Source organism: Stegostoma tigrinum, chromosome 7 (assembly GCF_030684315.1).
Source record: "Stegostoma tigrinum isolate sSteTig4 chromosome 7, sSteTig4.hap1, whole genome shotgun sequence".
NCBI classification, from domain to species: Eukaryota; Metazoa; Chordata; class Chondrichthyes; order Orectolobiformes; family Stegostomatidae; genus Stegostoma; species Stegostoma tigrinum.
Genome location: NC_081360.1, coordinates 20,758,037 through 20,784,393, shown reverse-complemented (window position 1 = coordinate 20,784,393; position 26,357 = coordinate 20,758,037). Strand labels below are relative to the sequence as shown.

The 26,357-nt window shown below is 41.0% G+C and overlaps 1 protein-coding gene across 4 annotated transcripts in view; it reads right to left on the bottom strand.

Annotated features, from left to right (window-relative positions):
- traf3ip1 (TNF receptor-associated factor 3 interacting protein 1) overlaps positions 1-22,488 on the bottom strand; it is a 143,816-nt gene extending 121,328 nt beyond the window's left edge. For 2 of the 4 annotated variants that reach the window (XM_048534641.1, XM_048534642.1), the window contains exon 1: positions 22,281-22,488. In XM_048534641.1, coding sequence (XP_048390598.1) covers positions 22,281-22,403 — 123 coding nt within the window. In that variant the 5' untranslated portion in view covers positions 22,404-22,488. The other 2 variants (XM_048534643.2, XM_059647099.1) reach the window with 2 other exon arrangements.
- Between the last annotated feature and the right edge of the window lie 3,869 nt (positions 22,489-26,357).

Here is a 26,357-nt window from a genome sequence, read left to right as displayed (position 1 = left end):
AAGCCATAGCCTTCAGAGAAATAAAGGACAGCTAACATCCTCTAGGTTGCTGGCACACTATGATCCCAAGCGAGATTTGGTACAGACAAGTGATGCCTCCCCATTTGGCACAGGGGTAGTATTAGCTCATAGGTGACCCAATGGAGAGGAACGCCCAATAGCATATGCATCCAGCACTTTGGCTAATGCAGAACGTAAACATGCCCAGATACAGAAGGAAGGTTTCACGATCATATCTGGAGTCAGGATATTCCACTGATACATTTACGGATGTAAATTTATAATAACAAACCACAAACCCTTACTAGGTTTACTTAAAGAGGATAAGGCAGTGGTACCCATAGGTTCAGGATAAATTCAGCAGTAGGTTCTAACACTAAGTGTGCATAATTATAAGTTGAAAAACCATCTGGGAGGCCACGTAGCAGATGCAAATACATGGAGCTGCATCCCACTGGCAGATACACCACTAGTGGTGCTTCCACTGGAAGAATCCGTAATGGTTTAAATTTCCTGGACATATTTCCAGTCACAGCTGACAACATCAGACTTCAGACACAGAAAGATCTGGTCCTAGCAAAACTGAAACAGTTGATGGTGATGAGGGATACCGAAAGGCCGTCACAACCAGAATTGAAACTTTACTGGACCTAAAGAGATCAGGTCACTGTAGAGGATGGCATTCTATTATGGGGAGCAAGAGTGATTCTCTTCAGCAAAGGTCACCATGAGATTCTGGCTGAACTCCAGCCGGGCAATCCAGGAGTTTCCAAAATAAAGATGTTAGCAAGAAGTTATGCCTGGTGCCAGGACTGGATGCAGACATAGTCGCACTGGCGGGACAGTACCCAGAGTGCCAGCATCTACCCCACATTCATGGGAATTGCTAGGTCAACCCTGGACTCAACTACACATCAATTATGCTGGTCCTTTCATAGGTTCAATGTTCCTAATCATTGTGGATGCCCACTCAAAGTGGCTAGACATGCATAGATAACAAGGTGTAGAGCTGAATGAACACAGCAGGCCAAGCTGCCCCAGAGGAGCAGGAAAGCTGATGTTTCGGGCATAAACATCAGCTTTCCTGCTCCTCTGATGCTGCTTGGCCTGCTGTGATCGTCGAGCTCTACACTTTGTTATCTCAGATTCTCCAGAATTTGCAGTTCCTACTATCTCTGGACACACAGAGAGTTCATTTGTCAAACACAGGGACAACAGAAAAAAGTGCGTTTTCTTTTGACAATGCATAGAGTCCCACATAACGGGCCATTGTTTACCAGCAGGGAATTTGAGTATTTCCTAAGGTCGAATGATATTTGACATGTAAGGACTTATCCATACTATCCATCATCCAATGGTCTGGCAGAAAGAGCAGTCCAAACTTGGAAGCCAGGCTTAAAGAAAGAGTCTACAGTTGCATTAAATACCAAACTGTCTCAGTTCCTATTTGATTATAGGACCACTCCTCATGTAACTACATGGGTAGCACTAGAAGAGTTGCTCACAGGGTGAAGTGTGGTACACAAGGTGTGCACAGTGTCCATGTCATGTGTACACAATAGCATCAGGAAAGCCAAAGCTGGACTCAAGACTCTAGTACGTGAGAGAGACAGTTTACTTCAGGGGACAAAAGTTTGATGTAGGATCCACAGGGTTGACCCTGCATGAATAACAGGCATCATCGTCACGAGGTCAGGTCCAGTGACATATAAAGTTCAGGTAGGTGCGACAGTCTTGAACAAGCACATGGACATATGAAAGCTGCAAATTCACAAACAATGTGGGAGCAAAACATGCCCTTCTAATCAGCCTTCCCTACAATTCCGGAAACTGTGTGTTCTCTCGCTCTGTCAAGTGTTGAAGATAGCCTGAATCTGAGATGGGCACAGCAGATGTCACCGCCTTGACATCTTGGCCCCCGACAGAGATTGAATGTCTTCCAAGATGTTCTAGGTGCAAGGGACGAGCTACTATGTGTTACTCACCACCTGCATCAGAGGCAGAGTGAGAGGAACCTGATCTGGTGCTAAAATGATCCAGGAGGAGCTACAAAAAAAAGAACTAGCCTATGTCCTCGGACTCAGAAGGGGAGGAATGTAGTGATTGTAAGAGGTCAGTCTGGCTAACTGATGAGAACAGGAGTGTCAGACATCCTGTTCACTCTGAGAGCTGGATCAGTGTCAAGGGCTCTCCACGAGTAAATAAGGAGTGACTTGGTGACCGGATATCGGCCTCTGTGGAATTATTTCAGCTATACTGGGCCAAGCTATCAGAAGCCACATCCTGGAGTCTTGTAAAAGGGAAACAAAGGAGCTTTCACTCACTCCAAGGACCTGTTTCATCAGTCCATCTGTAACAGGCAGCCTCCAACTATCTTCAGTTACAGAAGCCATTTTGGAAAAAGAATCTTCAAGCGAGCTAAGCCTACAAAGCTAGCAAATCTTGATTTCATTTTCATTAGCAAATGTAACTTTTATCTATACTTACTTCAAATTGTGATGTGTGTACACAGGCTTATATTAATAAATTAAACTTCATATTGATTAAAATGTAAAGCTGTGTTGCTGGGTATTTTTTGTAATTTAAGTTCTCAAAAACTGCAAAAGGACTACATATGAACTTACAGAAATTCTTAGTTCACAGGCTGCACAGAGAGCGCACTTGGTATGTGATCATGACACAATCCTTTAATTCACCAAATATCCCTCATCAAAAATCTCCCAAGGTCCTTCAATGTGTTGTCATGTCCTAGTAGCACACACTGTCCTAAAATTCAGGTTTGAATCCCTCCAGAAACAAGACCAGAGACTCCTTGGAATCAGTGGACTGGACCATATTTAAGTACTCAGCAGAAAACCTAGCTGTGTATGCCACCACCATCATGGACTTCATTAGCCAATGTGCGGAAGACTGTGTACCAAAGAAGTCAATCTCAGAATTCCCCAACAAGAAATCTTGGATGAACCAAGAAATCCACTCCCTAGACGTGCAGTATTCAAGTCTGACAATCCAGACCTATATAAGAGATCCAGATATGATCTCCACAAAGCCATCAGGGATGCCAACAGGCAGTACCAGACCATGTTAGAGGCCCAAAGCAACCAAACGGACTCTCGCTGCCTGTGACAAGGACTAAACAACACTAAGAGATACAAAATGATGCAGAGAAAGAAAGCGGACAAAGACATATCCCTCACTGATGCGCTCAATGATTTCTATGCTCACTTCGAGCAGAATGCCAGCGGTGCAATGTTACCTGCCCCAACAGCCCCAGATGCATTTGTGTCAACTGTCACTGCTGTGGACATCAGATCAGTCTTCCTGGGAGTCAACCCAAGGAAAGCACATAGGTCCTGTGCAGACCAACTGGCAGAGGTATTCACCAAGATCTTCAACCTCTTCCTCCTACAAGCCGAAGTCCTCACCAGATTCAAGAAGACCAACATTATCCCAGTACCTAAAACGGCACATGCAACGTGCCTTATTGACTAGTGCCCAGTGGCTCAGAGCTCCACAATCATGAAGTGCTTTGAGAAGCTGGTCACGGCTCATAGTCTCCCAACCAGCCTCGATCCCCAATAATTTGCCTACTGATGTAACAGGTGCACAGCAGAAGCCATTTCCCTAGGCCTGCATTCATCTCTGGAACATTTGGACAAAGACACCTAAGGCAGGCTCCTGCTCATCGACTCCAACTCCGCCTTCAACATCATTATCGCCTCCAGACCTATCTCAAAAGTCAGAGACCTAGGTCTCGGCTCTGCCCTCTGCAATTGGATCCTCAGCATCCTGACCCAAAGACCGCAATTAGAGAAGATAGGCAACTGCACCTCCTCTACAATAAACACTCAACACTGGAGTCCCCTAAGGATGAGTCCTCAGCCCCATACTGTACTCCCTGTACACCCACAACTGTGTTGCCAAATTCCGAACAGCCGTCATCTACTAGTTTGTTGATGACACCACCATGGTAGCAAGGATATCTAACAATGACAAATCAGATTACAGAAAGGAGGCAGAGGGCTCAGTGATGCGGTGCAATAAAAACAACCTCTCTCTCAATGTCGGCAAAACTAAAGAACCGATCATTGACTTCAGAAAGAAAGGAAGAGAGCACATTCCTATCTACGTCAACACAGCTGAGATTGAGAGAGTGGAGAGCATCACGTTCCTAGGAGTGACAATAACCAACAACATGTCCTGGGCCTCCCATATAGATGCCACCATCAAGGTGGTACAACAATGCCTCTTCTTCTACAGGCAGCTCAAGAAATTTGCCATGTCCATAACGATGCTCGCCAACTTTTACAGATGCACCACTGAAACGTACTGTTCGGGTGCAGAACAGCCTGGTATGGCAACTGCCCTGCCCAGGACCACAAGAAACTACAGAAGGTTTTGTACACAACCCAGACGATTACAGAAGCCAATCTTTCATCCATGGACTCCATTCACATGGCTTATTGCTGCGGAAAGGCTGCCAACATCGTCAAAGACCCATTGCACCCTGGTAATGCTCTCCTACAACCTCTTCCAGCAGGCAGGAGATACAGAAAGCTTGCACACACACACCAGCGGGTTCAGGAATAGCTTCACCCTGGTCATTATACTGACGAATAGACTGTCCAACTTCAAATAATGCTGATCTTGCTAATATTGATCTTGCCCAGCACACGGCCTGTGCAACGTAACCTGTATGCCTCTGACCGAGATTTTTTTCGCCCTATCGTTTGTATATCCTTGCTTACTATGGTCTGCCTGTACTGCTCACAAACAAAGCTTTTTGCTGTACTTAGGGGTACAAGTCACTATAAATAAATCCAATCAAATCAAATCAAAATCATGAATGACATCCAATAATGCTCTGCATCCCTTCTTCACCTCTCAAGAGAAAGTCAATGGGACTACTTTCCTATAATACTCCTCCAGTGCCTAGTTTGATGGGACTGCCCTCACTTAGATTATTCCACTCCTACATTTTAAAAGGTAGCCAGAATATTTCATTCAAGGCTTAATTTTAGCTTAGCTAGCAAAATAATCCACTACCAGAAACGTTTGGCCCTCTACCATCAATGCACAGCAGCAGTGTGTAGCACCTGCATTACGGACTGCAGAAACTCATCAACACTTTATCAACAGCATCTTCCAAAACAATGACTTGTACCACCTAGAAGCACAAAGGTAGTGGATACATGGAAACACCATCACATGTGAATTCCCCTCCAAACAACACAGCATTCTGAATGGGAGCTAATGCACTATTCATTTACTGTTGTTGGGTTTAGTAGAACTCTCTTCCTACCAGCACTTGCATGTATCACATGGAAGGCAGCAGTGTAAAGTAGCTGACCACCACTTTCTCAACAGCAACAAACGCTGCTCTAGCTGGCATTGCCCACATCCCTTAAATAAACAAATTACTCCATTCTAATGCTTTTAATTCAGATGTTACCTGAAGATTTATGCTTGTTCCTTCTCTTAAATCTATTCAATTCTCTTCATAACATTATCAACAGACATAGGATCACAGCCTCTCCCTGTATGCCAACAATTATTGTAAACCAGCTGTTTATCTCAGTTTCTCATCTCAATGAGACTGCTAATCTGCCATCAGGTCTCGCAAAAGATTCAACTTGCTCTAGCTCAAAAACAAAACCATAGACCATCACCTTTTACCCATTATAAGTTCCATTCTATCCTTCTCTTTCACTTTTATCTTTTTAAAACCCTCCTCAAAATCTATTCTCTCAGACTATGCTTTTTGTTGTCCCTCTGGTTCCACTCTTATTTTGCATGCATCTTTCTCTGTAATATCTTGAGACTGATTTCTATTAAAAGAACTACATAAAATACAAGTTACTATTCTTCTGCAAATGGGAAATTACTTCAGACCACAAGTATAAAAGTATAATGTCCACTTACAATGCTTTAAAAATGCCAAAAATAATTTGGTAATTTGTCATCCTCTCCAAAGAAATTTAAGACAGATTAAAAAATAATGTAAGCTGAAGTTGACAGGCTTTCTAATGACTAAAAAGAATTTTTTGAGAATTGGCTATTAGTCTTCTCACTTATCCTGTCCCAAACTTTCAATTTAGACCTCTTGAAAAATGCAACTGTATTTGTTCAGGAAGCCTTTCAAAATCCAAAGACTGTGCCTTTAAATAGCAGTAACTTAAAGGTACAAAGCTTTTTTGACAAGGAGAGAAGGTAATAGTGTCAGGTAAGTGGATGATGCTAAGTGGGTGCAGAGTCAGAGCATCAGGCTAGTGAAGGAATGAGATGGCAGACAATTGATTGACAGGATAGGGGGTGTTGGGGTCAAGAAGGGGCTGATGGTGATTATGTGCTTGGGAGGCGGTCAGATCTTTGGGATGTGGGTTGTGGTGGTTGGGTGTTTGAGGGAGGCTGGTGGACAAGTCAGGTGTTTGGGGTGGGGAAAGAGGTCAGTCCAAGAGGTTGTGAGTCAGGTTTATACTTAGCCATGAGTTTGAGCAGATTTTAATCCTAAAACAAGGTCTTGAATATTTTTCCAAATATCTGTAAGATTGTTCGAATTCTTCCCTCATTTTCTGGACAATCATCATGTGAAAACAAACCCTGATAAACAACACTTCATCTTTGGATTTCAAACTGTTCAGCATTTCATGACAATTTTTTTGTCGCTTACCTAAACTGCTGTGGCAATAATTTGGAGCTTCATTGCTCCTATGCACTTTGCCTCATCTTAATCTTCAAGCTCATCTGAGTCGTCAGTCACCTGGGAAAAAAACCTGGTCTTTTCTTTCTAATATTTGTTTATACTAAAATATGCACAAACTTGAAAGTATTGGTTACCAGATAGTAAAACAGAACCTACAGATGAAACAATAAGTACATTTGACCCATATCAAATCCTTTGAGTATCACAGGAAGCTGGTATCAATTGCCTGGTTACATCGCTTGAAACAGAGTCCAAATATAACTCATGGCATCCATGACAGAGCTGGATCAGGCAGGTGGCCTATTTAAAATTCTGTAATGCATCTTTAAAATAAGTGGATTTTAAAATGGTAATAAAAACACACTACACTGATTCAGTTTGGACTAAAACAAATGAAGGCCCCAAAACTATCGTCTTCTTAATTAAATCACACTTTCACTAATTCCACACAACCCCAAAACAACATCATTCCAAAACAGTGGTTCTGATTTTGTGTGGATAATAATGCTGAGACTAACACCACTCAACATGACTTTGGAGTTTATCAGCCAGCAACCTCTGGCATCTGCACACGCACATTTTAACATGGAAATCTGGATGCTATCAGAGACATCCCATTCCTCTAAAGGATGTGTTACAACAGCATCTCAAAAATAGGTTTGGCATTGAAATACACTTAACTAGAACTTGAGAAACAAGCCCACTTGTTCCCATCGAAGAAACTCTCAAAAGTGAGGGATTATGCAATTCAGGACTAAATGTTCCCAGGGGCCAGGTGAAATAGAGCACTTGGTTAGTCTCCAAAGAGATTGAAGAGGCTTCTGGGTGCATAAGATCTGCCTCAGTGTACCAGCACTTTGTCAAATATATCAAAAGAAAACAATAAAACAAAAAAACTGCCCTTATATAGGCTCAACCCAGCCACCCACCCTCACACACACTCCATTCCCCATGCATGTCTGCTCATGCCCTCCACCCACTCTCGTGGTTTCCTGTACCCTCCATGTTAATATATAACCTCTACTTATCCCTTTCCCATGACCTTCATTGCCAACCTATATCCTTCACCCATACTCCCTGGCCCACTGTGCCAATTTACGCCACTGTATCAATTCTTCCATGTCCTTTATAAACCCTATGAGAACTTGAGCCAACCCCAGTACACCACAACCATGACCTTTCTTCCTTACATCCAACATGTTGTGACATATTGTATTATAGGTCTCTTTATGATTGTATATGTTTCTTTTCCAACCCAGTCACAAGCATTCTATAATTACTAATACCGCATTCCCAGTCATTCATCCATAACCCTTTACTAACTTGCTGTTTACTATAACGTGTTTTAATTCATTCTTTCATAAAACCACAATTTATTATTGCATTAGTGCATTTTATTATTGAGATAGACTAAATTAAAACATTCCTTCCAAACCCATTACTGTTTCTTCACATCTTCAACCCTTATCAAACCTAATTAAATCAAAAGCTACCTCTAAACAAATATCAAAGACTACTAACCTATTCAGAAACAATACCCTCACCACCACAATGTCTCCATAACCCACCCAAAACTGTGGAAAGATTATATATCAATCAGCCCCTTAGCAACCATCTTTCGGTTGCAGAACATCAAACAAGTTTCCTCCACTAGTATGAGAATAACAAGGTGTAGAGTTGGATGAACACCGCAGGCTAAGCAGCAGCAGAGGAGAAGGAAAGATGGCATTTTGGGTCTGGACGCTTCTTCAGAAAAAAAATTGTCTACACCTTGTTATCTGAGATTCTCCAGCATCAGCAGTTCCTACTATCTCTCTTCCACTAGTTTGTACCTGTTAAATACATATTGAATAGGGCCTCTATACCCTTTAAAAAAGTTTCGATCAAAACAGCTCTGCGCTGAAATTGCATGATGAATGAAACTCACACTGGTAAATAGTAAACAAAATCTCACAGCCTGGTTGATTATCCTTTATACTTCTTTCTAGCGCATGAATAATTTCTAATTTATTTTGATCATATAGGTCTAATATTTTTACTAACATTTACTAACTTAAAGGATAAAAGGACCAACATGTCTTAATTATGCAAGCAGACTGGACGGACACTCTAATCCAAGGAGCAGCCAGCACTTAGCAAATATTTAAACTTCTGCTTCCCCAAAACCGATGTCATACAATCTTCTACATATAATGGATAAAACTGTGTTACACAATAGTGATCAAATTTTAATATATATAAGAAATGCATATAAAGAGGCTGTAAGAACAATACTTCAGGATTCCATCACTGCCTTGAACTGTGCTACTGTGAATGCTCAATAAAGAGGCTATTTTCTCCATTGACCAATTTTGATTGTTATTTGAAACACCATCCCACAATGTCAACCCACCCATTATCCATCATGGACTAACCTCAAGACCCATACTTAGATAAGACAAAATGATGTTCTAAAGTGTCTATTAAAGAATTCATTACTTTAAAATAAAAACTCTTCTTAATAAAAACCTATTTCACTAGATATAACTTCCTTTAATCTGTTACAAACCAGCACTGAAATTCATTGTCCCATTTCAAATGTATATACCATGAAACTGTCAAACTGTAAAATGACAGGCGCCCTGCTATGATAATGAAAGGATATGAAATCAATCACACAGCACTAATCCTTTAATGGGTATGTCAATAGCATGAAATAGCAGACTGATTTTCCAAGTATTTTAAGGGCAGAAGTTTTAAACACCTTGACTGATCTTTTACATAGCTCTATTTAGACAGTTTCACTGTGTTTATGCACTGTATATGAGCACTTGTGCTCATTTCTAATAATCCCAAACCATACATACCTCTCCCAAAGATGTCCCAGCAAAATATACAAAAGGGTATCTCATCTTTCCAAAACACTCCATCAGCTTTAAGCCTTTTCCTAAATCATTTTTGGACATCTCACCACAAAAATTATATTAACTTGAGGCAGCTACACTTAATTCTTTAGCAAGTCTCCACTTTAACATCTGTAATAACTTTAGTCCAGCACAAATTCTGACTTTAAAAAAGCAAGAACTATTTCTTTGCCAATCACTATTTGGTTTTATTGTTGCTTGACATTGTTATGTTGTCCAAGAGGGCCATTAGGTATTATATGCTAATCTTTTAGGAGTTAAGGCTATTTTGAAGAAGTCTTACTACAGTTGTATAGGGCCTTATGGAGACCAGACCTAGCAAAGTTGTATTTGTCTTACAGAAAATTGCAACAGAAGCTCATTATACTGATTATTTAGATGAGAACCCTACTTCAGGAGGACAGACCGAGTGCAAGAAGCCTATATAGTCTTGACTTAAGAAGAATGAGTACTAATCCCAATGAAACAAGTAAAATTCATCAAGGAGCTTGGCAGGGTAAATGCTGAAAGGATGCTTTCCCTTGGACTGGCATCCAGAACCAGGAGGCATAGTCAAAAACGAGGGAACTGAATATTTAGGATTGAGATCAGAAAAGATTTTTCAGTCAAATGATTTGGATCCACGTTCTAAGATATTTGCCTTTTCATTATTCATTCACGGGTTTTGGGCATCACTGGCTAGGCCAGTATTTATTGTCCATCCCTAATTACCCAGAGGACAGGTATATCAACCATATTACAATGTGTCTGGAGTCTAAAAGCTGTGAATGCTCTGTTGTTAAGTACATACAAGACAAAGACGGACAAACCTTTCAATAATAAGGAAATTGGAGGTATAAATGTAGGAAGGTAAGTTAAGACAGAAGATTAACCACAATCATGCTGAATGTAACGTAAGCTTGAAGAACTGAATGGTCTATTCCAACTTCTTATGCTCTTAATACTCAATCACGATAGTGGAAGGCGAGCATCAATAGATTATTTCAGCTTGGTTGCATTTTAATCAATTTCAATGCTCAGTAGATATTCACTTGCTAGATATTAAACAGTTGTTACAAAATTTCCATTACTAACCCAAATGTGGGCTTAACTTGTATTGTCCCAACTGCTATCAATTGAACGCACCATGAAAAGTTTGGAATATTATGATTTTCAGGAAGAAACATAACATTGGTCTCCCTTGTAAATAAATATCCCAAAAGATCATTTTAGCATAGCCTTAAATGTAATGGTACTGAAGGGATTCCTCTCTTTCACCATTCTTTGATGCAAGTCTGTTCTCCAGGTTTTTATACTGCAAATAAGTTCAGCGGAACGTCAGCATTTACTTTGTTATCCTTGAAACTATGACCCATTGCTCTTTATTTTTACCACATTGAAAAGCAATCTCCAAATCCACATGAAGCTAATAAACAGGACTACTTGTATGCCAAACAACATAAGCAGCAAGTGAAGGACAGAGCTAAGCAATCCCACAACCAATGGTTCAGATCTAAGCTCTGTAGTCCCATCACATCCATAAGTGAATGGTAATGGACAATTAAACAACTCATTGAGGAAGAAGGCTACAGACATCCCCACTCCCAATGATGTAACTCCAGCAATTTGGTGAAAAAGAGGAGATTGAAGCTTTCGCAACAACCTTCAGTCAAAAGTGCCGAGTGGGTGACCCATCTCGGCCTTCTCCAGTGGCCTCCAGCATCACAGGTGACAGCCTTCAGCCAATTCAATTCACTCCACATGATAACAAGAAATAGCTGGATGAACTGGACACTGCAAAGGCTATGGGACATGACAACACAGCAGCAATAGTACTGAAGACTTGCTGCAATCCTAGCTGAGGTATTCCTGCACAGCTGAACACTGGCATCTAACCGACAATGTGGAAAACTGCCCAGGTATGTCCTGTACACAATAAGCCAGGACAAATCCAACTCAGGCAATTATTGACCCATCAGTCTACTCTTAATCATCAACATTTAAAAAAAGAGGTAGAGAGAATAACAGGGAATTACAGACCAGCGAGTTTGACATCAGTAACAGGAAACACTAGAATCCATTATCAAGGGTTTTATAGCAGAGCACTTAGAACACAGAACCAGGCACAGTCAGCATGGATTTAAAAAACGGAAATCCCATTTGGCTAATCCATTGAAATTCTTTGAGGATGTGACTAGTAGAGTTGATTGGGGGAGCTAGTGAATGTGATTTATCTGGACTTTCAGAAGGCTTTTGACAAGAGCCCCACCTCAGAGACTAATGTGTAAGATTAAAGTGCATGGGACTGTGGGTAGTATATTCAGATGGATAGTAAATTGGGTGGCAGACAAGAAACAAAGACTAGGAATAATTGAATTTCTCAACACTTGATTAGTGAGGTACCACAGAGATCAATACTAGGACTCCAGCTATTCGCAGTACATGTCCATGATTTAAAAGGGGGAACAAAATAGGAATACAATACCTGCAGATGATAGGACTCTCCACTAGTTGGAGCCAAACAGTTGGAAATTAATTTCCTCAGTCCTATGATCATCAGCTGCTTCATCAGCATCATACAGTCAGAGTAAGAATGATTGCTGATCATTGTATAATGTTCAGCATCATTCAGAACTCCTCAAATATTGAAGTAGTCCACATTCAACTATAACAGGATCTATGCGTTATCCACACTTTTGCTGAAAACTGGCAAGTAACATTCATGCCACGTAAATGCCATGCGATGAAGATCTCCAATAAGAAACAATCTACCCACTGCCCCTTAACGTTCAATGGAGTTACCATCACTGATTCCTCCACTATCAACATCCAGAGGGTGACCACTGACCGGAATCTCAACTGGACTCACCATATAAATACGGTAACTACAAAAGCAGGTCAGAGGAATATTGCGGCTAGTAACTCACCTCCTGACTTCCCAAAGCCTATCCATCATCTATAAAGGCACAAGTCAGGAGTGTAATGGAATACCTCCCACTTGCCCGGATGGGTGCAACTCTAACAACACTCAAGAGAATTGACACCATGCCCACTTGATTGTCACCACATCCACTCCCATCACCACCAATGCTCAGTAGCAGCAGTGTGTTCTAACTAGAAGATGTACTCCAGAAATTCATGAAAAATCCTGAGACAGCACTTTCCAAACTCAAGACCATTCTATCTAGAAGGACAAGGACAGCACATACACGGGAATATCACCTGCTGCAATTTTCCCTCCAAGCCACTCACCATCATCACTTGGAAAAATAACACCATTTCCTGGAACTCCCTCCCTAAGAGCATTCTGAATCGACTACAGAACATGGTCTACAGCAGTTCGAGAAGGCAGCTCATCACAAATTTCTCAAAGACAACCAGTGCTGGGAAATAAATGTTGGACAGTGCGGAGCGGACAAGTATCGGAGGATGATGCGTTGGATCCGCAGGTTGTTGGGGTGGTACGTGAAGATGAGGGGGATTCTCTTTTGGTGGTTATTGCGGGGACGAGGTGTGAGGGATGAGTTGCGGGAAATGTGGGAGACACGGTCGAGGGCATTCTCAACCACCATAAGGGGAGTCCTTGCTTTAAGTCTACCCTTCTAAAGGTTTTATTTCACTTCAAAAGTTGTAATTTTATGTCATCACTCGTCACTGAAAGTGCCATCCCCATTTTTTTCTTGGTGACATCTCACATTATTACACTTGTCACATCAGCAGTGAGGCCCCCCCAATTGTGCTAGTAGAATTGGCAATGTGTCTATATCTTCCAGTCAATCATCATTTTGTTTTAAACAGTTCTCTGCTCAGATACGCAAATTAAACTTTGATATGCCTTTGTTTTTTAAATTCCTGTTTTTTTCTACCAGTACTAGGAGAGGAACTACTGTGAACATTTTTTAAAAATAATTCTCAGCTGTACTGTATTTCACTTAGTGTATACTAGGACAATAGTTGAGGAATTTGAACTGTGTCTATACTATAAATTTCTTTAAAGATTTCTCTGCAAGCCTGAAGACTGCTTTCTGCACTGAAGATTTTTGTTTTGTCTTGTAAGTTATTTCAGTTAGGCATGTATATATATATATGGCACAATATTTCAACTTTTAAATTGCTTTTCTGGGCTAAGGTTTCCTCAAGAACCTAATGTTGGCTTTAATATTGTCATCGCTGGGAAAACCACTGTTTACTTAAGGTTAAAAACCAAAAGAACTGCGGATGCTGTAAATGAGGAACAAAAACAAAGTTGCTGGAAAAGCTCAGCAGGATTGGCAGCATTTGTGAAAGAAAAACAGAGAGTTAACATTTCAAGTCCAGTGACGCTTCCTCAGAGGGTTCTGCGTTCTGAGGAAGGGTAATCCAACCCGAAACATTGAACATAGAACAGCCCACAATGTTGTGCCGACCTATTATCCTACTAAGAACAAACTACCCTGCATACTCTACATTTTACTATCCTCCATGTGCCTATCCAAGAGTCACTTAAAAGTCTCTGAAGTATCTGACTCCAGTACCACTACCAGCAGCGCATTCTACACAGAGAATGGTGGGTGTGTGAAGAACCTACCCCTGATATCTCCCCGATACCATCCTCAAATCACCTTAAAATTATGCCCCCTCAGAATAGTCATTTTTACCCTGGGAAAAAGTCTCTGACTATCCACTCAATCTATGCCTCTCATCATCTTGTACACCTCTATCAAGCCACCTCTCATCCTTCCTAGGCTTAACGTATGATGAACGACTAAAGATCCTGGGATTGTACTCATTAGAGTTTAGAAGGTTGAGGGGAGATCTAACAGAAACTTACAAGATAATGTATGGTTTAGAAGGGGTGGACGCTAGGAAGTTGTTTCCGTTAGCCGGGGAGACTAGGATCCATGGGCACAGCCTTAAAATTAGAGGGGGTAAATTTAAACTGAAATGAGACGACATTTCTTCAGCCAGAGAGTGGTGGGCTTGTGGAATTCATTGCCACGGAGTGCAGTGGAGGCCGGGACGTTGGATGCCTTCAAGGCAGAGATCAACAAATTCTTGATCTCAGAAGGAATCAAGGGCTACAGGGAGCGTGCAGCGAAGTGGAGTTGAAATGCCCAACAGCCATGATTTAAATGGCAGAGTGGACTTGATGGGCCGAATGGCCTTACTTCCACTCCTATATCTTATGGTCTTATGGTCTTCTTCGCTCCAATGAAAAAAAAAGCCCTAGCTACCTCAACCTTTCCTCATAAGATCTGCCCTCCAATCCAGGCAGCATCCTGGTAAATCTCCTCTGCACCCTCTTTAAAGCTTACACATCTTTCCCATAATGAGGTGACCAGAGCCAAAGACAATATTCCAAGTGTGGTTTAACCATGGTTTTGTAGAGCTGCAGCATAACCTCGTGGCTCTTAAACTCAATTCCCCTGCCAATGAAAGCCAAATGTTAACTGTTTTTTCTTCCTTCACAGATGCTGCCAGACCTGCTGAGCTTCTCCAGCAACTTTGTTTTTGTTCAGTTAAAGTTGTTTCACTGAAAGTAAGATTTAAATAGTTAAATGTTTGATTTAGCCCCATGCAGGTCTGATGGACGAAAGGGTCTTTTTCTGCGGCATTTACATCTAACCTTACAATTGCAATTTTCAGGAATGCAACATCAACTAACACTGTATTCAGCAGCGGTAGTACATTATGCCAGACGCTAGTCCCTGCTCTTTCCAAAGCCCCTCAGTGCTGTTCAAGGACCATTAGAGACACTATAATTAGATTTCTGAAAGATATACGTCCGTAGGTACTGAACAGCTTAAAGTGTGTGCTTTCTTATATACAATGGGTCCCATTTCCAAAGAGATCCTTACTGAGTGTGGTGATGATAAATTTTCAGTCAATCTTGGCAGCATTATAGTTTTTATTGTTCTGAGAATTTTGATATTATATGTGAACATTCTAACCAGGGAATCCGGGAGCAAGCAGTTTGGGGACATTTTAATTAGGATTTATATAGCACTGCCAATAATGTGACGATGTAGCATTGAGGAATGAGCTTGTGCAAATTCTCCCTTGCATACTGCAATCTAAACAGAGAACAAGGCAGGTTGTATGCAAAGTGTAATAGTGGGTGGGAGATTTAAAGGAAGTCCAAGGTGTGTGGATTAGACCCAATGCTGTCTAGCCTGCTCAGCAAGAAGCCCATCAAAAATAAGGAAAAGATGGGAACCACCATTTTAAAATGTGATGTAAGAAGGCATTGCAAGCAACAAAATTACCTAGTTGGAGTCATCCAAAACCTTCAGTATGGCAGATTTGGCCACTTTCCCAAGTTCCGTAGTTCCAGATCACATTTCAAGCGTAAGTAATACAAATTATCTTCAAAATAAAGGGAATTCAGTAAACTGAACACAAAGAAGGCTTAGATGTTAAGCAATTTCTTGGTCAAGTGGATATTGTTGGCTATACAAAAGATGACAATTTACATCAGGGCTACTGGTCAGTAACATCAAAAGTCAAACATTTCAGGATCAACAATTACTGTCCAATCAGATAATTTGAGACAGTTTGACACTGTGCGTCTCTGACCATCAGAAGTCAAAATTCAAGGTCTGAGAATTCTTTGAAAAATCATTTTGAAGTTATATTCACCTGCAATATTAAAATAATCAAGGAAATTTATTTATATATTTCAGAATCAGAACAAAATTTGTTGAATTGGCAAGTATATACACAACTAGGTCTTTTATGTATCTACTAGATACTCCAGCACAGTAAAAGACACTTCATACCAAGATGATGCCTATATTTGTTTCTGCGGGGAGTCGCCATGTGAAGACGATGATTATATTCTGTTTTGTGAGCAGTTATCTCAGTAGGTTCATGAAAACGACCCTGCATCTACAGAAGACTGGACAATTAAGATTTCCCACAGGTTTCTCAGCATGAAATTTAACGCTAAGATTAATTGAATTTTTGTGACAAACTTTCTCAGCTGTTCCTAGAATTTGATTAGCTTCATGACCCACGTCCAGTTGTGTTAGAAGAGGATGAGCCTCTTTCTTCAGAGATTCCTAACTAGGAGACACACCCAACAACTGAACCCAAATGCTGTTATCAAACCCAATTTTGTCATTTCAAGAAAAACATTCTGTTTTACTAGATTCTTCAGTCATTATGGAGCACATCAAGATCCCTCTGATTATCTACAGAGAGTGGGCTCCAGGTTTTCAACCACTTCTACATAATGTTAATTTGTGTCCAATGGTGTTTGTATGACACATGTAGCATTCCTTCATCAAGATGTAATGTCAACTCCAGGACTGAAAGCACTACCTACGCAGGAAAAGTCTTCAACACTATTGAAGCATGTGAATGATGTTCATCGTTTGTATAAGAGCCCAAACAACTCTTCTTTTTGATTCCGTGCTCCATAGGCACTATTTGTACGACAATTGTGAATGCTGGTATTTCTTTCATTTCATTTTTTCATCCAGAGTATTGCTTGCTAACTTCAGATGCTCGATTGCAAAGCTTCCAACGTAAGCAGCAATCGCCCAAACAATTTCATTGTTTGTGTTCCTTTGAAGTGAATCCATACTCTGCAGTACTGACTCCGCCTTCATCTTAAATCTGAAAATACTGTGCAAGAACCTCAAGATGATATAATCTTGCTATTGCAGTTTGGTAGTCTTCAGCCGTTCTTAGATGGTGCAATTTCACCAGCGGTCTTTCATGGTCAGATCATCCCTTCAACAGATATTGAGAAAGAGATAGTCCAGTGAAACAGAACTAGTACCATATCAATAAGCACCGACCAGTGTATATTCTGATGCTACAGCCACTGGCAACTTGTCCTTTCAGTACAATAAGCTTTAGGCTACCAACACCAATTATACTCATTTTGTTTCAGCTGCTGAAACTCTGGTCCAAGACAGGCTTCATGCCATCACTCTCCTAATTCATTTCAAATAACCAGATCTGGGAGAACTGAGATCTCCACAGTGCTTGAGTTGGTGAATAATGGACTTCGTAGCTGGAGGCTGGGGGTGATGATGGAATTGAAAATACAGTTAATTAAAGGGGAATGCTTTTCATTGAATGTTTCAGCGAACAGTTTAAAGAATATACTTTTAGTTAATAATGTTGGAAGCTGAGGAAATACATGGAGTGAATGTAGAGACAAGATTTACTGAATTATATAAATGCACCATGGTCGTTTCACCATTGTGTATAGACTGTTACTAAATGCTGTTTAAAAGTAATCTAGAAGTCTGGCCTGAGCGTAAATGAAGAACCAAAAAACCTACATTTGAATAATAGGAAGATCACATTGCACAAAGGTCACAAGGGCAAGGACGATGTGTAAACAGCTTGATGCAGGGCAGAATGCAAGCACTGAATCAGCTGAAATTAACAAAACACGAGGGATGGAAAACCAGGAGGCCATTAACATAGTTGAGAATGAAACTAAAAATATACAAGGCTTTCAAAACAGATGTGTTGTAGTAACAGCAGAGGAGGGGCAATGTTACAGAGTAGATAATAGGTGATCATGTTGAATATTTTACAGAATAAAGGATTGCAAATTCAGCAGGATCAAAAAGGCCAGTGAACAGCTGGTTCAAACCAAAAGAGGCAAGCCGAATCGGTGATACATTTACAGAGCATATAGTAGGATACAAGGTCAATGGTTTTGTTTTATTCATTGCTGAAGTGAAGGAAACTGCAGTTTACATCAGACAGGTAATCCCAATTAATGGATGGCACAACGCTAGGCACCTGGAGAGATCAAATTGGTGCGCTCAGTGTACCCACAAGAATACATTTTCACTTGATATCACGAAAGGACAGCATATAGTCGAGGAAGCAGCAACCAAGAATTGTTTCATGGAAATAAAGGGGTGGGTAGAAAAGCTACCGTTAATGATGTTCCAATGACAATTGGATGGCCAAAAGTAGAGAACTAGAACTGGTCATTCTATCAAAGCTGCCTTGAGAAGTGACAATAATGCATGCACTTCAAATAGTATTTTATGGTCTAGAAAGGACTTTCCCATGTCCTGAGATTACGATGGATGCAGTATATTTTTTCTTCTTTGATTTCAATAAATAAATAATTCCTATGCATCATTCCAGGCATCAACTGTTCACTGAGTTTACTATGACAGTCTATCTATAAAACAAGATCTTATTTCAGTTTGTAGGAGCCACAGACTTGCTCAAGAGTTCATGTTGTTAATATAACATACCTAGAAAAGCTAAAATTGTCACACAGCATGTTATAAAGCTCGAAGTGACAAAAAAATCCATATAGTAAACCAGGGTACCACGAAATGGTCTGATGAAGGGTCTGGGACCAAAACGACAGCTTTTGTGTTCCTAAGATGCTGCTTGGTCTGCTGCGTTCATCCAACTTCACACTTTGTTATCTTGGATTCTCCAGCATCTGCAGTTCCCATCATCTCTGATCACAGTAAATGTATACCCTGATTACAGAAATGCAAAGTGCTAGGGATAAAGTAAAATAAATAATTTTTACATGAACTTAATTGAAGTTTCTGAAGAAGTAAAAAAAAGGATTGATGAGGAAAGAGTGGTGACATGATCTACATGGGCTTCAGTAAGGCGTACGACAGTTCTTCATGGTAGACTGGTTAGCAAGATTAAACCACATAGAATACAGGAGAACTATTCATTTGGATATAAAATTGGCTCAAAAGTAGAAGGCAAAGGGTGGAGGGTTGCTTTTCAAACTGGATGCCTGTGACCTGCAGTGTGCCACAAGGATTGGAGCTGGGTCCACTGCTTTTTGTCATGTATATAAATGATTTAGAGGTAAGCATGGGATGTGCGGTTAGTAAATTTGCATTTCATACCAAAATTGGAGGTGCGGTGGACAGCGAACAAGGTTGTCTCAGAGTACAACAGGATCTTGACCAGATGAGCCAATGGGCAGAGGAATAGCACAGAGTTTAATTTGGATAAATGCGAGGTGCTGCATTTTGGAGAGGCAAATCAGGGCAGAACTTATACACTTAATTGTAAGGTCCTGGGGAATGTTGCTGGATGAAGAAACCATGAAGTACAGGCTCCTAGTTCCTTGAAAATGAAGATGCAGGTAGATAGGATAGTGAAGAAGGCATTCGGTATGCTTGACTTTATCAGTCAGTGCATTGAGTTGGGAGGTCATGTTGCAGCTGTACAGGATATTGGTTAGGCTACTATTGGAATATTGTGTGCAATTCTGGTCTCCCTGCTATGAGAAAGATGTTGTGAAACTTGAAAGAGTTCAGAAAAGATTTACAGGGATGTTGTCAGAGTCGGAGGGTTTGAGCAACAGGGAGAGGCTGAATAAACTGGGGCTATTTTCCCTGGAGCATCAGACACTAAGGGGTAACCTTACAGAGGTGTATAAAATCATGAGGGGCATGGATAGGGTAAATAGCTAAAGGTCTTTTCCCTGCGGTGGCAGAGTCCAAAACTAGACAGCATATGTTTGAAGTGAGGGGAGAAAGAAGTAAAAGGGATCTAAGCAGCAGCATTTTCACACAGAGGGTGGTGCACGTATGGAATGAGCTGCCAGAGGAAACTGTGGAGGTTGGCACAATTACAATATTTAAAAGGTATCTGGATGGGTATTTGAATAGGAAAGGTTTAGAGGGACATGGGACTAGATTTATTTAGGATACCTGGCCAGGACGGACAAGTTGGACTGAAGGGTCTGTTTCCATGCTGTACATCTCTATGACTCGAAGTTAAGTTTTAGTGAAGATGCCACCCAGGTTGACAGGGTTGTTAAGGCGGCATAGTGTTTTAGCTTTTATTAATAGAGGGATCGAGTTCCAGAACCACGAGGTTATGCTGCAGCTGTACAAAACTCTGGTGCAGCCGCACTTGGAGTATTGCGTACAGTTCTGGTCACCGTATTATAAGAAGGATGTGGGAGCTTTGGAAAGGGTGCAGAGGAGATTTACTAGGATGTTGCCTGGTATGGAGGGAAGGTCTTACGAGGAAAGGCTGAGTGACTTGAGGCTGTTTTCATTAGAGAGAAGGTTGAGAGGTGACTTAATTGAGACATATAAGATAATCAGAGGGTTAGATAGGGTGGATAGGGAGAGCCTTTTTCCTAGGATGGTGACGGCGAGCACAAGGGGGCCTGGCTTTAAATTGGGGGGTGAAGGATATAGGACAGATGTCAGAGGTAGTTTCTTTACTCAGAGAGTAGTAAGGGTATGGAACGCTTTGCCTGCAATAGTAGTAGATTCACCAACTTTAAATACATTTAAGTTGTCATCGGACAAGCATATGGATGTACATGGAATAGTGTAGGTTAGATTGGTATGACGGGTCGACACAACATCAAGGGCCGAAGGGCCTGTAATGTGCTGTAATGTTCCATATTCTATGTTCTATGTTCTAAGTATACATGGAACAATGAGTACATTGTGTGCAGGGCACTACATGGGCAAAAATCAATCTTCAGTCATCATTTTTATAGTTAATGGAAGTCGAGAACCAGCACCAGTCACATATGTCACATTTAAAGCAATAAAGATGCATTACAGGAACAAAGCAAAACTCTATGCTAAGCCACATAAAATATTAGGGCAATGGTCAAAGCGTTAGGTTTTGAGAAAGAAAGTGATAGGAATGTTGAAAGGATGCTTGTCCTTATGGGAGAGTCTAGAACTATGGGGGACAATTTAAAATATGGAGCTCTCTCATTTTAGACAGATGATGAGATTTTAGATTAATACAGGATCAAAAGTTACCAGGTTGGTACAGGTGAATGTGGAGTTGCTGGCACACCAAATTAGTTTTGATGTTATTGAATATTGGAATAGACTTGCAGAGCCAAACAGCCAGCTAAAATATTCATAAAAGGTGCAGAAGATTAAGGATGGTCTTCCAGAACGTCAAGTCTTAGCAGCCGTGACGCAACCACTAATGGCTGCGCAATCAACACTGGAGCTGTTGAAAGAGTAGAGATCAGAATTAAAGGAGCGCAGAGCTGGACGCTGAAGCCTTTCGGAAGAAAGGTCCCTACCCGAAACGTCAACTCTCCTGCTCCTCTGATGCTGCCCGGCCCACTGTGTTCCTCCAGCTCCACACGATGTTATTTCTCACTCCAGCATCTGCATCTTATTATCTTAGAGGAGCGCGGAGCCTGTACATCATGTGGCAAAAGGAGGCCACGGAGAGAGGCAATTCCACGAATAGATTTGAAAGGATGAGAATTTTAAAATCGTGGCGTTGTTTGTGCAGGAGACAATGTAGATCAGCAAGCATATGGGAAATAGAGGAAGGGCGCTTTAATTGAGCTCAAGACAGGAAAAGCGGTGTTTCGGATGCCTTAACTGTGAAGAGGATTGATTACGAGTATTACCAGATGTGTTGAGTTTGCCTGTTGTCATGAACAAGCATCCGTTTGAGCAGAAACATACTGCCATCGTTCAGAACTACTGAAAGATTCCACAAGAGGGTCCTTGTCCTACCAAAGGTAGGGGATTTGAGCCATCCACATAGAAACGGTACATTGGAAACTGACCCGCACACAAGCTTCTCAAGGATACTTAATATTCCTTGTTGGCTGCGTTGTGATAAAGGCGGGTCCCCGGGCGGATGTGCGCGACAACTAAGGATCGGAGCAGGCGATTGAGTCCCTAGCAACCAGGGTCGCCCCACCGGGCCTTGTCTCAGTGCTCGGGGAACTCGTCGGCGCTCACCTCGGTGAAGATGTCGTGCAGATAGCGGAAAGGCGGCTTGCTAAGCAGCTTCTCCGTCAGTGGCGGCTTCTTGATCACTTTTCCCAGGGTGTCCTGGGTCCGTCTGACGAACGGGTTGCTCATTGCGCTGGGTCTCTCCTCTGGGTCGGGATAAACTGATCCAACCAGGCCGTTCTCAGGCCCGCTCCACCAACCGCCGCCGTGCGCGACTACGTCACTAACGCGTGCCAACTTCGGCGTGACGCGGCTGCCTAGCAACAACCGCAACAGCGCTGTCAGCTGACACACTGCGTCCTTCCCCCAACCATTCATTCCCCACTCAGACCGTTTCCTTACCGTTTTATCAATATTCATTTAGGCATAGGTTTAAGGTGAGAAGGAAAAGATTTGCAAGGGACTGAAGGGGCAAATTTTTCACGCATGGATGGAGTGAACTGCCAGAGGAAGTGGTGGAGGCTGATACAATGACAACATTTAAAAGGCAATCTACATGGTTATATGAATAGGGAGGGTTTGGGATATGGGATGGCAAATGGGACTAGATTAATTTAGGATATCTAGTTGGTGTGGAAGGGTTGGACCGACTCTCTGTTTCCATATGGATCAAATTGGTGCCACAAGCATGGAAATTAATTCACATCCAGCTGGGATGGATTCAGAACCTGTCTATAATAAAGATGGGTGTGCCTTCAGCAGAGAGAATAGGGGAAGAGAAAGCAAACTTTCTGACTCCATTACAAAGTATGAGATGATTTCATTCATTGCTTAAATTTTACACTTCCAACATAAACATAAGTTAGCTTTTAATTGTGATTAACTCCAAGCTTACAGAGATAATAGGACCTGCGATGCTGGAGAATCTGAGGTAACAAGGTATAGAGCTGGATGAACACAGCAGGCCAAACAGCATCAGAGGAGCAGGAAAGCTGATGTTTCAGGACCCAAAACGTTAGCCTTCCTGCTCCACTGATGTTGCTTGTCCTGTTGTGTTCATCCAGCTCTGCACCTTGTTATCTCATTAACTCCAAATTTGTTTGAATTGAATTAGTTGAAATGAATATCAGTTTCTCAATCAGATGGACCATTCATCTGCAACTAAACTCAAATTTCCAAAACAAAAGTTATATTCTAAAACATATGAATAATGAACTAGATAGTCACATTGTATTAACCTATAAAGTGTATAATTAAGTACCATGTATGTGATTATATAAAGAATCTGAAGAAGACATATCATTTTAAAATTGAGACATGAAAAATACCTCTCATTAGCTAATTGAAGAGCATTATTCTTTTCAAGGAGGAGGTAAATATAGTCATGTGGCTAAAGAGAGCAAGGGATTTGGGGGAAGAGGGTGAGATTAGCCTACTGAGTCCAATGATCAGCCCACGAGGGGGTTGAATGACCTACTCCACTCTTCTTTGTTTCTACAATCTCTAGTGGTCAAGAAAAACATAATTAGTACCAATCAGTATTTTAATTGGAATTGTTCCCCAAGGAAAAGCACAAAATTTATAATTTGTTTACAGTTAAAAGCTTCAAGTGAAATTTGTTGTCTCAAGTATGATTGAGGATGATCATCACATGTAAACCCAGTCTAACAACAAAAAATGCTGTAAATACTCAGCAGGTCTCATAGTATCTGCAGAGAGAGAGGCATTTAACAGTTAACAGTTTAGGTTGTGACCTTTCAACAGAACTGGAAAAGGTTAGAAATATAATGCAGTATCTGTTGAAAGGTGAAAAGAGGAAGAATGGAAAAAGAACAAAAATGTCTGAGATGGGTTAGGGGTTACAAGATATATTAAATGACGAAAGATTTTGTGGGTAACAGCTAGAGGGAGTGGTAATGGTACAAGTAAAAATAATGTCCAGAGGATGTACAAATGTATACTGTCAAAGTTCTGCTCCAATACTCCGCTATAGGGCAACAGAAAGCTCAAATTGTATTTTTGAATCCAAAATAATTTTGATAATGAGCTCAAACCTAAAACACTAATATGTGATTCTTCCTAATGCATGTTGATAAACTGGCTGTGTTTTTCAAATATTATCTGCAGGAACTTTTGAATTCAGGAATTGAGGTTTCTGTAAAGATGAGTATACAATCAAAGAATGCAATAGCTGTTCAAGTCCAAAATGACTCAAAATTAACTCTCTCTCTCTCTCCCACTCCAAAAGATGCTACTAGATATGCTGAGTTTCTTCAGTGCTTTGTTTATTTCAGATTTCCAGAGTTTACAGCATTTTCCTTTTACCTTGGTTTTGGTATAACTTTAGCCAGATCCCTCCCCAATTCTTAATGGTACTGCCATATTGAAAACCAAATACTTGGCTCTTGCTCTTTGCCCTGTACCAGTTGTTCAAAGCAACTTTCTCCAACTGGCTATGCAGTACCTAACCCCAGGATACACACACCAAAACAGTGTGATGACCTTAAGTTCTGAAAATTCTACCCTGAACGAAAGTTGTTCCGAGAAAGTGGAAAGTAGGAAACAGAAGCTGAAGAGCTTGGACTGGGAAGAAGTTGAGAGAACGGTAAGCATCTGAAATTAAGAGTTGAAAATTATAAATGTTATTCTGGTAATAAAATCTGAAAACAAACATATGGTCAATAGATTTGAATAAGAAATTATATTATTTGACCATTTAGCTTCGGATCAATTGAAAGAGTGATGGAATGAGCAATCAAAACAGTAGTAGGCAATTGTTTGACCAGATAAATTTCAGATAAAGAAACTTCATTAAATCCATCAAAAATAAATGTTGGCTGAACTTTGTTACACTAAATAATACACTAAATAAAACATACTGTAAATGGGAACAAGAACAAAGTTGCTGGAAAAGCTCAGCAGGTCTGGCAGCATCTGTGGAGGAGAAGAGAGTGTTAACGTTTCGGGTCCAGTGACCCTCAGACTGAGGAAGGGTCACTGGACTCAAAACGTTAACTGGTTTCTCATCCACAGATGTTGCCAGTCCTGCTGAGCTTTTCTAGCAACTTTGTTCTTGTTCCTGATTTACAGCATTCGCAGTTCTTTTGGTTTTTGTACTGTAAATGGGCACTGGAAAAATTCAAATGCTGCATTATCAACATTAACTTTTTCTAAGCAGGAACTGAGTCACAAATAAATATTTTAGAACTTTGAATTTAGCATTTTTTCCCTCAACAAAGCATTTTCAATGATTGAGGTGGTGCAATCCTTTCATGTGTCAATGAAAATTTTAATTGTGTGTAAATACATAATCACAAAAAGGTTGTTCTGATTTTCTTCACTTTAAAGGCTGTGTTGAAAAAGTGTATGCCAACTGCACTAATAAAAAACAATGCAAAAGAAATTAAGTAACAAAACAGGACGTTTGTGCAAGGCAAAAGGAAATAGCAACAAGACAAGAAACAAAAGATGGGTGTAGAAAAGGTGTAAACAGAAAATACAGAACATATCTGCAGCTGATCTCTTTTTAACTAAGAAGCAGTACTGAATAGGAAGGAAAGAATGAGAATCAAGGGTTATGGGGAGAAAGCAGGTAATTATTGAGAAATAGCTGATCACCATGACTTCTTTCAGTAGCAGAGCAGATAAGATTGGTTGAATGGCCTACTTCTGTTCTTACATCCTTTGATTTCGTGGAAACTTGCACAGGTGCCAGTACACATAACTGCAGCAATAAAACCTTTGGGTTCCAAAAATAAAATCAAAAAGACTCCGCACTCCAAAGAGCAGCAAGCACAAAACGTTCAATAGCTGAAAATAATCTGATTATTTCATTGATAATGGGAACTGCAAATGCTGAAGAATCCGAGATAACAAAGTGTGGAGCTGGATGAACACATCAGGCCAAGCAGCATCTCAGGAGCACAAAAGCTGACGTTTCGGGCCTAGACCCTTCAATCACAAAACGGGTAGGGAGAGGGGGAGGCGGATCGAAGATGGTACAGGAGAAGATAGGTGGAGTGGAAACAGACAAGTTAAAGGGGCGGGGGTGGAGCCAGTAGAGGTGAGTGTAGATGGGGAGGTAAGGACGGGGATAGGTCAGTCCGGGGAGGGCGGACCGGTCAAGGGGGCGGAATGAAGGGT